The sequence below is a fragment of the Eumetopias jubatus genome, unplaced genomic scaffold, assembly GCF_037043125.1.
Source record: "Eumetopias jubatus isolate StellerSeaLion01/CBP00866 unplaced genomic scaffold, mEumJub1_p1.0 scaffold_12, whole genome shotgun sequence".
Taxonomy (NCBI): Eukaryota; Metazoa; Chordata; class Mammalia; order Carnivora; family Otariidae; genus Eumetopias; species Eumetopias jubatus.
The window spans coordinates 75,375,976-75,388,975 of NW_028274818.1; the positions used below are offsets into that span (position 1 = coordinate 75,375,976).

The 13,000-nt window shown below is 41.0% G+C and overlaps 1 protein-coding gene across 12 annotated transcripts in view; it reads left to right on the forward strand.

Annotated features, from left to right (window-relative positions):
- The window catches only part of RBFOX1 (RNA binding fox-1 homolog 1), a 2,047,095-nt gene that overhangs the window by 2,004,777 nt on the left and 29,318 nt on the right, over positions 1-13,000 (forward strand). For 8 of the 12 annotated variants that reach the window (XM_028117531.2, XM_088016933.1, XM_088016935.1 and 5 more), the window contains one exon: positions 7,433-7,497. In XM_028117531.2, coding sequence (XP_027973332.2) covers positions 7,433-7,497 — 65 coding nt within the window. Of the gene's footprint in view, positions 1-2,758; positions 2,802-7,432; positions 7,498-13,000 lie in introns of all 12 variants that reach the window. The other 4 variants (XM_088016928.1, XM_028117529.1, XM_028117530.1 and 1 more) reach the window with 1 other exon arrangement.

The window sequence follows — 13,000 nt, forward strand, 5'->3', positions numbered from 1 at the left end:
GCGAGGTTCTATTTTATTTAAAGGAAGTTTCTGGCTTGCTCCTTCAATCTCATTAAAGATAGTGCACAATAAATAGGGTTAGGGCAATCCTGAGAGGTCCTGGGACAGGTGTTAGACACCTGGGTTACCTCTAATAGGCTGAAATGTCCTCTTTCATTTTCACTTTACTGGGTAGAGTAGTGAGCTTCTAGCTTTGGTCACTGCTAAGGATGGCACAGGCAGGCTACCTTCCAGTTCTTCCTGCTCAAGCACTGTCCCCCCTCAGAAGCTGTCACAGCACATGCACTAGACCAGGGCCTCCACCCCTTCTCTCTGTCCTGCCCCCCAACCCCACCTGATGTTGGAGGCCTTGGGCATTTCTCAGTCCTAACGGAGCACATAGGATTTGAAAGACCTGCTCGGACTCTGGCCACAGGGGACATGCTCAAGCCCAGTGTGGATGGCCATTCATCAGAGAGGATGCAGTGGATTTCGAAGTCAGGAAGGACAGTATAAAAGGTCATTACCTGGGTCCTTTCTACCTGAGCACATGCTCTACACACACATACACACACACACACACACACTTTTATTTCAAAAGATAGGAATTTATCTTATATAATTAGCCTATCAAATCTGCAAGTTCGCCATGATTGCTTACTGGTGCACATTTAAATGATTTTTTTTTTTCATGAAAAAGTGAGTCACAGTAAAGAGAAAAAAAAAATAATAGTAGTAGTGATCCATGGAATTGACAACCTGTTCGAAAGTTGACGTAGAAGGACTAAGTCCCCTGGGCCTACAAAGCAATCCATTCTATTTGGGGGTGAAGCTATGGATCTCAGGAGACCAGAATTGGCCACAGAGCTGAAAGCAAGTGTGGCTTAACTGCATTTATCCGGACATTTGTCTTCCCCAGCTCAGGGAACGATCCAAGGGTATGGCGTTTGATCAAAAGATAACTATTGAAAATGGAAATAAGGCCATTATAATAGAGCTATTTAAAAAGAAGGTACTAACTCAGTGGAAAGTGGGGTGAGAGAGTGGAGCATTGGAATGAAGGGAAGAGAAGACGGGTGGGGAGAGTAGACAGAGAAAGAAACACTGATAGACGATAGAAATGTTAACCGTGTTCCTTTTTTATAAGAAAGCCCTAAGCTTTCTACCCATCCATGCAGCCATGAGGCTGGTATGTCTCAATGAGATTCCAGTGCCTGTTCACATGATTCTTAAATTCCGTTATAGCAAGTTCCTGGCTGATGCCATGGCTAAACACAATTATTTCTGAATTCGTGTCACTCTGCCATCCATGGATCTTAAAACAAAGAGGTGTCCTCATTTCACCCATGTAAACATGGATAACTGAAACACAGAACTTATCCAGATAAACCCCAAGTCCTTATTCCTGGGACCCCACTTTCCATGGGAGTCGGCTGCGAGTCAGCTAATACTAGGCAGGTTAGTCACCCCAGGGGCAACTGCCCACAAAGGAGTTAAGCATTACTATCTTTACTGCCTTACCTCCTCCCCTCAGCACTGGAGGGGAGGAACTGCCTCCACCCATTAGCTCCACTTTTGTTTTCAGAGGGGGGACACTTTTCTTCAGCAAAGAGATGAAATGATTTGTCCAGAAATGTTCCCTGACACTGGGGTCTGAGCCCATGGGATCTGGCTTCAGCGTTCAATGCTTAAGCCCCGAGCCAACGGAGTAACGTCCTTGCCCTCATTGAGCCAAGCTCTGGGAAATGCAGTGAAAGGAAAGGAGGTTGAGAAATGAGAGGATAATGGGGTCGGCGGGTCATGGAGAACAGTATCTCTGCTTGAAACGTTCCAGTAAGCAATGGGAATGAGAGAGAGAGAGAGAGAGAGAGAGAGAGAAGACACTAGAATGTTGACAGGCATAGGTCCACAGGCTTAAATTTACTAAATCTAAGGCCAAGTAAAGGTTCAGATACACACACACACATTTATAAGGCAGGTCCCATAATCTCTTATAGTATTCCACCACATCGATGTCTGCCCGAGAACCGGAAAATTTCACTTTAAACTAGAACCAGTCGCATGAAAGATTAAGCTTGCCCACAAAAAACTTTCACATCTAAAAATTGCATCTCAGTCTGTCCGAGGGGTTCTTCTTGAGATCTTGTTGGTTTTGGACTTGAATGAGGTTGTGACATATCCATAATACATATATTATTGGCAACTTCTCTAGCCACATGCATGCACACATAATTTTTCCAGTCATATATATTAAAAGCAGTAGCTTCAGCGTGATTCATTAATTTACAAAATTCAATCGCACTCTCTGTTATTTGATATTAAATTTTTAAAATAAAGGTATTGATACGGTTGTGGTTGCTCTGTACTGTCATCTCAACTGCCTCAGTAATTAGGCATCAAAGCTAACTCCTCAGGTTTTCCAGGGAATTCTAATCATGAGATAGAGAAATTTGAAGTAGTTAACTTCAACTGTTGTGTTATGCTTAGAAGGATAAGCCATGAAAGTATCCTTTTTTCTTCTCTAAAAATAAACACAGGTTATGGCACAGATACAGTCAGTACGGTTTGATCCCCACCCGCACCTTCTTGATACTCTGGGTTACAGAGCTCAGCAGCTAAAACCTCCTTCTTTTGGTTTGATGGGTCATTCTCAGGCCTTAGTGAAGTAAGAGAAGCAAACTTGTAAATGAATTGCTCTGGAATTTCTGTCTGACTTATGCATTTTCTTTTATTTATTTCATTTTTGCATTGAAAACATTACATTTCTGTTTCCTTATAGAGTAGTGTATCAAGAGCCTGTGTATGGCAATAAATTGCTGCAGGTATGAAATCCCGACTGGTGGAAAAACGCACCACTGTGATTGTGGGTTTGCTGTGAAATCCTACTAACAAGACAAATCTGGGGATGGGAGATGTTCTCTAACATAGAAGGAGGAAAGACTTAACTGAATTTTCCAGTTTCGATGTGAATGCTTCTAGAATAGGGATGCACATCCTCAGATTTCCCCCGTTTGCTAGATCATGAGTGTATCAAAATGGAGATCTGACTTGGCTATAAATTTCCTGGCTTAAAATGCATCTACACCCAATTTGTATAAATTCAGTGAAAAGACTTGCAAGGTTTCATTGTATCAACTTGTCTGGGTAACTTTGTAGTAGGTTCCTGGAGTCAACTGGAATGGTTAAGCAAAAAACTTACTCATCCAGCATTGAGGGTCAACACAGGTAACATAACTTTCCCTAGTTTCATTGTAGCTTCTTATAAATTTATTTCACACATTGCTATAGCTTTCAACCCTATTACTCACTGCTGAAGCAACCCCCAAATGAACCAATTTGTAGGAAGAAAAAAGAGCAACACATCCATTGGAGTGTAGCTGGCCGAGTCTCCCAATATGGTCTATAACCAACATTAAAACTGTCAAATAAAATGAAAGAAGAATGTAAAACTAAGGATGATCAGTGGGAGTTTTATTACATGGATTTCCCTGTAACATGCAGTTCCCATTTTTGTTCTGTATTAAGTCAATTAAGAAAGTACATTCTTTTTTAGCCATGAGAATTAATCAAGTTTTAATGAGAAATCTAGTACAAAAAGGGGGTACTTGGATGTAGGCGAGAACAAAATAATTTAAATTCCTGAGATCAACTTTTAGTTTTACGTTTCAGGAAAAATGATTTTCAATGGCCACACTTCAAAAACAGCTGAATGTATGATGCAGATAAATTAGGGAGTGATTATTTATGTTTAAGTGTTTCATTTTGCAAATGTTCTTATAAATGTTTTAGTAAAAATAAATAAATACACACACACTTTACAGCACTACCCATCCCATGTCTCCACCAGGACACAAACATTTCAACTCTCTTCCTCCATCATCTGGATATTAAAACATCTTTTTCCAAAAGTATGCTCTAAAGTAAAAAATGTGATTTGCTTTGTCAAATGACTCAGATGCACTGAGGATCTACAGTGCTCGTCAATATTGTTTTAGAAAGTTCCACAGATGGAGAAGCCAGTTTCGTTTTGTTTAATATGGCATTTCCCAGACTTGCAGACTTGTTTGGTCATGCAAAGTTTTCTTTTCCTCTATTAATATTCCACAAAGTACAGTTTTGAAAATGCTTTGTTGGAACACCATTAGAGGTTCTCAATCAGTAACACCCCAACCTCCAGTGGTCTCGCTAGCAAAGGAAATGTTTCTGACAATATGAGTCGGGATCTTTGTGTCCACTTCTGGTGATGGTGGCAGAGGTGGGAGGGAGACTTCATAATGGCCATTTAAAATTTATATTTTATATAGGGCCTCATTTATAGCTTGCTGCCCATATGTGAAAAATGAGTATAGTTTACGAGTAGGAAGCAGAGAACCATGTTGTGCTTGCCATTTGGTTTGGTGGTGGGAAAAATCTAATTGTTAAGGATGCATTTTTGTCCTAATGTCGGGAAGACTGGTTTCAACGTGAATGTGGTTTGGTGCTAGCAAATGGAAGTGAGCGCTCCTTTTTCAGACATTAGCACAGAACCTTGCAGAAACTGTGGTTATGCTCAACGAGCTGCAAAATATGGAGCAATAAAATTGATTAGAGTCACCTGTTAGAAAGGCAAATTAAAGCAATTTGTATTTTTTGATCATTTTACAGTGTATGCACACATACACAGAGTTAATACACAACTCTGTTATGCCCCTAATACGGATTTCATACAAAAGAAAAATAGCAAAAGAAGACAATGCAGTATATAGATATGGTGGTATCAAGCCCCCTGAGCCTTTTCTTTTTCCACTTATTACCTATTTGAGGGATCACTTAGACCTGGACTGTCCAGTACTGAAGCCACCAGCCCCATGTGGCCCTTGACGTGTAAAGTCAAATTAACTCAAAGAAATTAAAAACTGCAGTTTGTTTTACCAGCCAACATTTCAAGTGTTCAATAGTCACTTAGGACCAGTGACAACTGTATTGGACAGCTCAGAGGCAGAACATTGCCATCATCACCAACAGACCTACTGGACGGGAAGGAGACCCCTGCTCAAGGTCACAATCTCTCCACTGGCTCCACAGACTTTGGCAAACTATGACCTTGCATCTTAAATAGGAAATGCTGGTAAACAGATTACTAAATATCCAAGACCAGAATATTGTCAGAGCATTGACTACTTTTGCCTGTCTCGCATTGAAGCACACACTTATTTTGTCTAAATGGGCAAGTCATGTGAAAATAATGGAGAGGATGGGTCCTTCCCAAGGCGTCATAGACAAGCACATCTGCTGTGCAGAAGGATCCCAGTTGCACACACATCCATTTTATGTTCATACGATAAATATCAACTGGCAATCAGTGAGGCTCATTTTCGTTATCTGCTATTTGCACTACAGCTGTTTTTTCACTTATCAAACTGGCTACCCATTTTCACTGATGGAAACAATCGTGGAAGCTGGGGACACATACAGAGTTCAAACATAGAGCGTATGCACGGGGTGGGGGGTGTTGCTAGAAATCTTTGCTGGGGCCAAATTCACAGTCACCAAATTATGATTGATTTACATGGCCCTTGATGCAAATACCTTTGCAATGGCTTTGCTTTTTATTCTGGGAGAGAAAAAAAATACACACACACACACACACACACTTTTTTCCATCCACACTTTCAGCTAATGGCAATTAATGCCTTCTAGCAATCAGCGAGCCAGCTCCAGCCCCTCCCTGCCTCATTGTTTAATATCCAACACCTGCACACCTGTGCCTTTCTGGATGCATCATGAAAGCCAAGGAGATGGACAAGCAGATAAAAAGAATGACTCCAGAAATCTGGTGACCCGATTTCCTCCCAGCCCATCATTCTGTATCTTGAGCTTGGTGCTGGTGTGACAACTTCTTGGGTTTTACAGCTCCCCAGCACATTTAATGAGTTTCCCTGTTCCTAATTAGAGAACATGGTGTTTGGAACACCAGGTGGTGTCTGGCTAAGACCTCTTTTTTTTTAACTTCCACATTATTTTTCAAGGGAGACTTTGTGTGTGTGTGTGTGTGTATAATTACTGACTCTAAATGCTTGGTGATTATCTGTCAGGATGTCTTGGATTGTGCCTTCTCCAGGGCTGATCCAAAGGACACATTTTTTTAAGGACAGACTAGATTTCTGAATTGCTACGGAAGTCGTGGCAGATGTATTCTGAAAGTTAGAAGATGGTAGAAATAAATTATTGAGACCACTTTGTCCACATTTCAGAAGATGCTCTTTCCAGCATCTGTCTCCTTGTCTTACCACTTGGTTGTCCCCTACACACGAAGCTAAGTGTAACGTACCCCTCACTCCTGATTTTGTTGTTAGATCCCCTCTGACACACGAGTACCTTGACTTTTGGGGGTCCTCGAACACATCAGTCTGTTCAGAGTTGCCCCTTTATGGTGAGGGAAAGAACTGTTCCCTCAGAGGATTATGGGACTGTGAATTCTAATTAGAACCTGAGTGTTCCCTGTGTTATCGGTAGAGACTGGATCCTGTTTGTTAATTGTGCTGAGAGCATTCGACAGTGGTTGATGTATTGCTGTGGTCTGCTGAGCAAGAAGCTCGGTTATTTTCAGAGTTTGATAATCAATGCTCCATGAACACAGTTCCTTTCGAATATGACCGTTTGCTTGTCCTCTGCTTAATTGAACAATTGCAATAACTGGTACATGCAACTAAATGTTAATTATTTTGGGGGGTTCTCTCAATTACTTTATTTACAAATTGAAAAGTTTTATCATATTTTCCACACCAAACAAATTCCCTATCTGAACCAGTGTGATATCTTTAGCGGAAAAGACAGAATTTTTAACAAGTATTCACCATTTCCATTTTTCTAAATAATTATACAACACTTAGAAAGCTAAACACAGTCTTCTTTCATTGCTTCAGTGGTTGAACAGCCACATAGGCCAGAGATGACTAATAAACTTTCAATCAAAGCATTATCTTATTTTTTTATAAATATCAATGTAAGACAGGAGGGCATTAGCTCAACCTATGTTGGATTTTTAAGGAAGTAATCGAGGAGAGATTGAGTAAGACATAAGTTAGTAGCTAATAAGTAAAGGTAAAGCATAATCCTTTTTGAAAATCTGGAAAGTTCAGCCAAGTACACAGTGTTTAGGGAATCCCCCATAATCCTCCCCACCCCAACACAGTCACCATTAACCGTCTAGGTACATCTCTTTAGAAGGGTGTCTGGGGTCTTCCTTTGGGAAATGCTTACAACCGCTAACCTGTAACATCCAGCTGGGGTCGGTATCCAAGCCCCTGTCTCTCCAGTGTGTTTTGTACTTCTGCTTTGGTACTAAGCTTTCATTAACCTCCGCATTCGACTGGTAGATGTGGGTTACTGCTGTTCTGCTGTGGCCTCACAGTCGCGGCGCCCGAGTCGGCCTCCTCTGCATTCCTAAGTCAGATTTCTCCTTGCGTTTTAGGGTGGTTATGCTGCATACCGCTACGCCCAGCCAACCCCTGCCACTGCCACTGCCTACAGTGACAGGTAAGAGTCTCCCTCCTCCTGCTTGACAACTACCTGGAAATGAACTTAGCTGGTGGGAGACGAGATTCTCGTCTGGTTCTGGTGCGCATGCATGACTGCTGGGGAGGCAGCACCCAAAAATCAGGTCCCATGGTGAAGGTAAACAGTGCCACATAGAGAGAGGATGAACCGTCAAGCCTAGAACATCCTAAACTCTCGCCCTCTCCACTAAAACCCGAAATGCTATGTTTTGTGCCAGTGGAGTTGCTTTTCAGATCTTTCTAAATCCCTGCAACAGTGCACCTTGCATGCACACACATATGGTCCCTGTACAGCCTTCCCACGGACTTCTGTGTAAGCAGCAGCCCTGGTCTCCTCTAACTCGTAGGAAGAACACCAGAAGGTGATCGGGCAGGTTTTCCTCCAATTTAATCCCCCTGCTTCCCCCCTCCCCCTCCCCCCCCCTTTTTTTTTTTTACAACTTTTTACACCCAGTAAAGCATTCCCTCCGTTGCTTTTTTTTTTTTTTAATCCAACACAAAGGAATGGGGGAGATGTACCTGGCGTTCCTAAGGAGATTCTTTTCGGCAGTGCCCCGAGTCCGATCCTACTAAGATAAGCCAGCGTGTATTTGTAATGCGCACCACATGTTAAGACTGACAGTGGAAGGGGGACAGAGAGGGCCTAAGAAATGTAGAAGTCAGAATGGATGGCGGGGGTGGGCATGGGGGGGGAGGAGCTCCATTACCCATGGCCCAGGCTTGACAGACGACTCGGTTTCTGAAATGACAAGCCACAGCTATTTTCATGTAGGTGCCTGGGGGAAAAAAAAAAGTGTGCGTTTCCATATTTGAATGCAACCCGTTGGCTCTGTTTTCTGAGGACAAATGTGAATGTTCAGATGCTCTGCATGCACAAATGTCATTGAGGGTGCTTATTTTTGGTAATGACTCCTTTAATTTAAAAATACGTCTCATGGATAAAACAGTGATGGTAACAATTTGCATGTGTGGCTGAGGCATGCTGGGTCAGACAGGTAAGCAGGCGATGTACTTGACCTCCGAATGGGAAGTGTCAGCAGCCACTGGTGCTCCTTCCTCCCTGGCCTGTTGTGACTTAGTTCCTCTCTCGGTTTGCTGCCGTGTGCTTTCTCTGCGGCTCCATTCCATTTCCCACAAGGTGTGTCGTTAGCTCAATGTAGCTGCAGATTTCCAAGGTAGAAGAAACCAAAATCAACTCCTGAACCCTAAATGCTGCACTTTGAAAACCCCATGCATACACTTTTAACAAATGGCTCTTTGGCAAGATAGAAGTGAGGTCTGCTATCTGGTTGTACGTAGGTTTTATTACTGTTTTCTTATAAACAGCCCTAACGAGTTCTTAGGGCCGGAGAGCACCTCCAAAGAAATCCAAACAACTGTTAAGATGCAGTTCTAAATACACAAATTATCCAGTTACCCAATATCCTCTTGCCAAGATGCAAACCATGTTTTTATGTACGTTACTATCTTCAGCACACTTTGACACCAGCTTAGGAAACTAGAGAGGGTCAATAAAGCTCATAAAACTGATGGCAATCTTGAAATCCTGGAGCTCATTCTACAAATGAAAAGTCTTAATGCTATTAAAACTCTGCACACTGAAGATTCACAAAGTATCAATTGTAATGTGGTTCATCTACAACCCTTAATTATTTTTATGAAAATATCTCTAGATGCTAAATTCTCAAACACCCACTTTGTATATAATTATAATCACAGTAACTTTAGCCTGCTGTATAATTATAAGAATCTTAAATGGATTTATTTCTTTGGATTTTTATCTTGCTTCTCAGTATAAGTGTATCTTCCCCCAAGTTGGAAAAAGGTTAATTATAAAGATATAATGTAAATTGCTTTCTTTAATAAGATGCATCTAGATACTTTTTAAAAAATAATATTTAATACTATTCTTAAATAGAATTACTTGAGAATCTGGCCATCTCTATTGGCATTCATTTGAAAATTAAGTTAAAGTGTTGCTGCATTGGGGGGCACCCAATGCAAATATGTGTATAAAATCTGATATTTTAACAGTATTGAGATTTCTCATTGGCAACGTGTCCTACTGAAAATTGCCCTCAGTCTTGGTAAATCTTGAATGACTCTACAATTCCCACGTTGGTATAATCGTTTCCATGGAAGAAACCAAGTAAATATACTCTTGTCCACATAATTGGCCTCTTGCTGTTCATGAAAGAAATTTGTACATTGGGTCTTCTTGGTTGCTGTGGAAATTGATTACCAGCCCTCTTTAACTTTATTATAAGCAAGACACTTGCCACATATGGGATTATTGCATTGAGGTAAATGCAGTGATAGGCAAATTACCAGAAAATAATCTTTAAAATGATATTTCTGGTTTGATTTATAAAGCATATTTATGATGTGGTACTTCCTTATATTCCCAGTAAGCAGGTGAAGAAAAGGAAGACCCTTCCCTTTGATAGAAGACACATATTTGGAGAAAATATGAAAGTATCAGAATAGCTTTTGAATCTAGGTGAAAGATGCCAAGTTTCTAGAATTTATCTCAGAGCAGTAGTATAATAATTTATTTTTACATGATCACAGCTTAGTATCAGCAGTGATAGATTCTCAGTTCCTCTCATCTAGAAGACAGGCAGGATGACAAAGAGAAAAAACTTCTTAACCCAAAGAAACTCCTTCAGAATAGGAAGTAAAGTCGGCAGGAATTGAGAGCGTTTGGGTAACGCTCACTGGTCGTCAACAGGATGAAAAGAGAAACCGCAACTAACTTGTAATCGTGAGATTCGCTCTTTAGGCATATGGAAAGCAGAAGAAGCTTGGTGTTCCCACTTGGTAGAATTTTTCCTTTTATCAGCACAAATTAAGCCCTCATCAAATTAAAGATTCAGGGACCTTTGGAAAATACTGAACTCCAATAACCTCAGAACTGTGCAGAAGGTCCTTGATGGGCACCTTGCAACTCCCTCCCCGTCATCTCCTTGGTTAAATGATCACATGCTGATTATCTGGGAGCACCCGGAGAGTTTCTGAATGCTGACCTCCAGAATGAAGACCATCTGGTGTGGGCAGAGATTTCCCCAAAAAAAGAGACCTGCTTGGACTAGGTAATTTGATAGTCTCACTGACAGATTTAATGGGAATAGGCAAACATCTCTCTTTGGCATTTAGGAAATGTGTGGTAAGCACTTGACTTCACCAAATCTTCATTTTTAATCTCACTCTAATTGAGGGAAAGCCAACTGTCCAAACTCTCAAAGGGGATTGTTTTCTGAGCTTGAACCAATCAAAGCATGGCAGTGGGGCCGACGGTCATCTGGTCATTGCATGCCACTTGGTGTTGCTGATGTGTCCGTGATGCGTTCTGGATTCGACAGGTCCACCATCACATTAGCTCGATGAATGGCTTGCTTGAATTAAGCCTGGGGCAGGCTTCTCTTTATGGATTGGCTCTTGGTTTCATTGTGTTTTATGACTTGGTTGTGGATGCATCTGTGAGCAGCTGAACCAGGAGGTGGGGCTGGAGGGGATATTCCCTGTTCAGTGACTTGTGCCACAAATATCTGGGGGTGTATGTATGATGTGTATATAGCTTTGATGAAAATGTTCTCTCTCCAGAAAGGCAGACATTTGTCATGCTTGTCCTGCTTGCTCAACATTCTAACATCTCCTAACAACCAGTGCATGAGAATGTCCCCCATGTTAGGGCAGAGGGGAACCAGATTCCAGCAGCTAGAGAAGAAAGTAATACCGGGTGGTTCACTTGAAAATTTCATAATGATCCCATTGCACTAACAGTTACCAGGGCCATTTCTTCTTTCACATAAAACATGCATTTCCTTTAAAGATCCCCCAAAGTCAGGAGCTTTGAACATACAGTCATAGCCCCAGCTGCACATGTGCCCCTAGACTGACCAAAAGAGACAACAAGCAACAAGGTTTTGTTTGTTTTTCTACCTTTCTTGTTCATTTGGTTTTTGAGACCTTAACGTTTCATTGGAAACATAGTATTAGACTGTATCATATAAAATTGCTATTTTTGTGTGACAAAAATGGTAGAATATTGGCAGTTTCATAGCTGAACTTAATAGAAACCCAATGACAATGCCCTAGTATCAATTATCTTGCTCTCTGCGCTTGGAATATAAATACATACTCATATATATGTGTGTATGTTGTCTGTCTACGTATACATAGACATATTAAAAGAAACGTGCACACAGACACACACACACACACACATACACCTGCTGTGCCTTAGGCCCTCACAAAGGACTCATAAGAGTATCTAGGTAAATCTTAATACAAGGAAGAGAGGACTTGTCAAATTCAGGTATCATAGGCCACATGCTAGAACATTTTTTAAATGTGATAGTCATAACCTATGAATAAAAGTTTCTATTCACAGAGAAATAGATTAGTAGTTCTTTCTTAAAACTCAGGAGGCATAAGTAGGCCTGTGTCTGAGGTCATGGAGAATTTGGTCTACTCCTATTTAAATGTATATAGGTGATAGCGATAGAAACATAAATACGTACATACACAGATGGGTGAATGAATAGATGGCTGTGTGGGTGGATGAATGGGAAGAGAGAGAGCAAAAGAACAAAGGAGGAGGGAAGGGAGAGAGGAAGGAGGAAGATGTATGGACAGAGAGGGAAAGAACGTCTCTCTGCCTTCTCATAATATTCCATCATAAGCGTAACTACAGGATATAGAACTAAATTGTTATGTAAAACCTTAGTTCGATCCAAACTGAAAAAGTAAAAGAATTTGCATGGATTTCCATTTAGTGAAGGTACTCCCTATCTATTTTAAGACTTTTTACTTCCTGGATTCAGATTAAATGATAGAGAAATGTCATCATTCAAAGAAGGCTAGTAATTGCCATTTCAAATGATGTAGCATTTTATTTGGAGTTCTTATCACATGATACAGACTAAAAATTAAGGGCTTGTCGTGAGCATCCTGAATGGAACATTTAATTTACTGAGGGAGGGATTTTTTAAAGGTTTTTTGTTTTTTGGCGTGTTTTTTTTTTGGGGGGGGGTTTGGTTTGTGGGGTGTTTTTGTTTGTTTCTTTTTTTTGGTAGAAAGGTTAATTTTAAAAATATTGCTGTACTTAACGATTTTACTTTTTCTTGCTGTGCCATAGAATATAGAAAGCTTTATCTGTGGATAATGCAGATCCTTTAATGAGGGTAGACAATGCAAAGCAGACAAAAGAGAGAAGTGTCATTGTTTTCCCAGCCCTGCTCTCTGAACCCAGTTCAACAGGGGTTGAAACTGTTTCTGGTTAAGAATCAGCAGCAAGCCCCATCATTCTTTGTGATGTGTGCAGGGAGAGATCTTGAGATCTTATCCTGGGGCTTTGTTTAAAGCACTGTCTCCCAAGGCCAGTCGGAGACCTGGTGACTGCCACTTATGACATATTTACTGGGTCGCTGGGACAGAAGGCCAGCGACAACGTAACGTGAGCGAGGTTTTTAGTTTTTTAG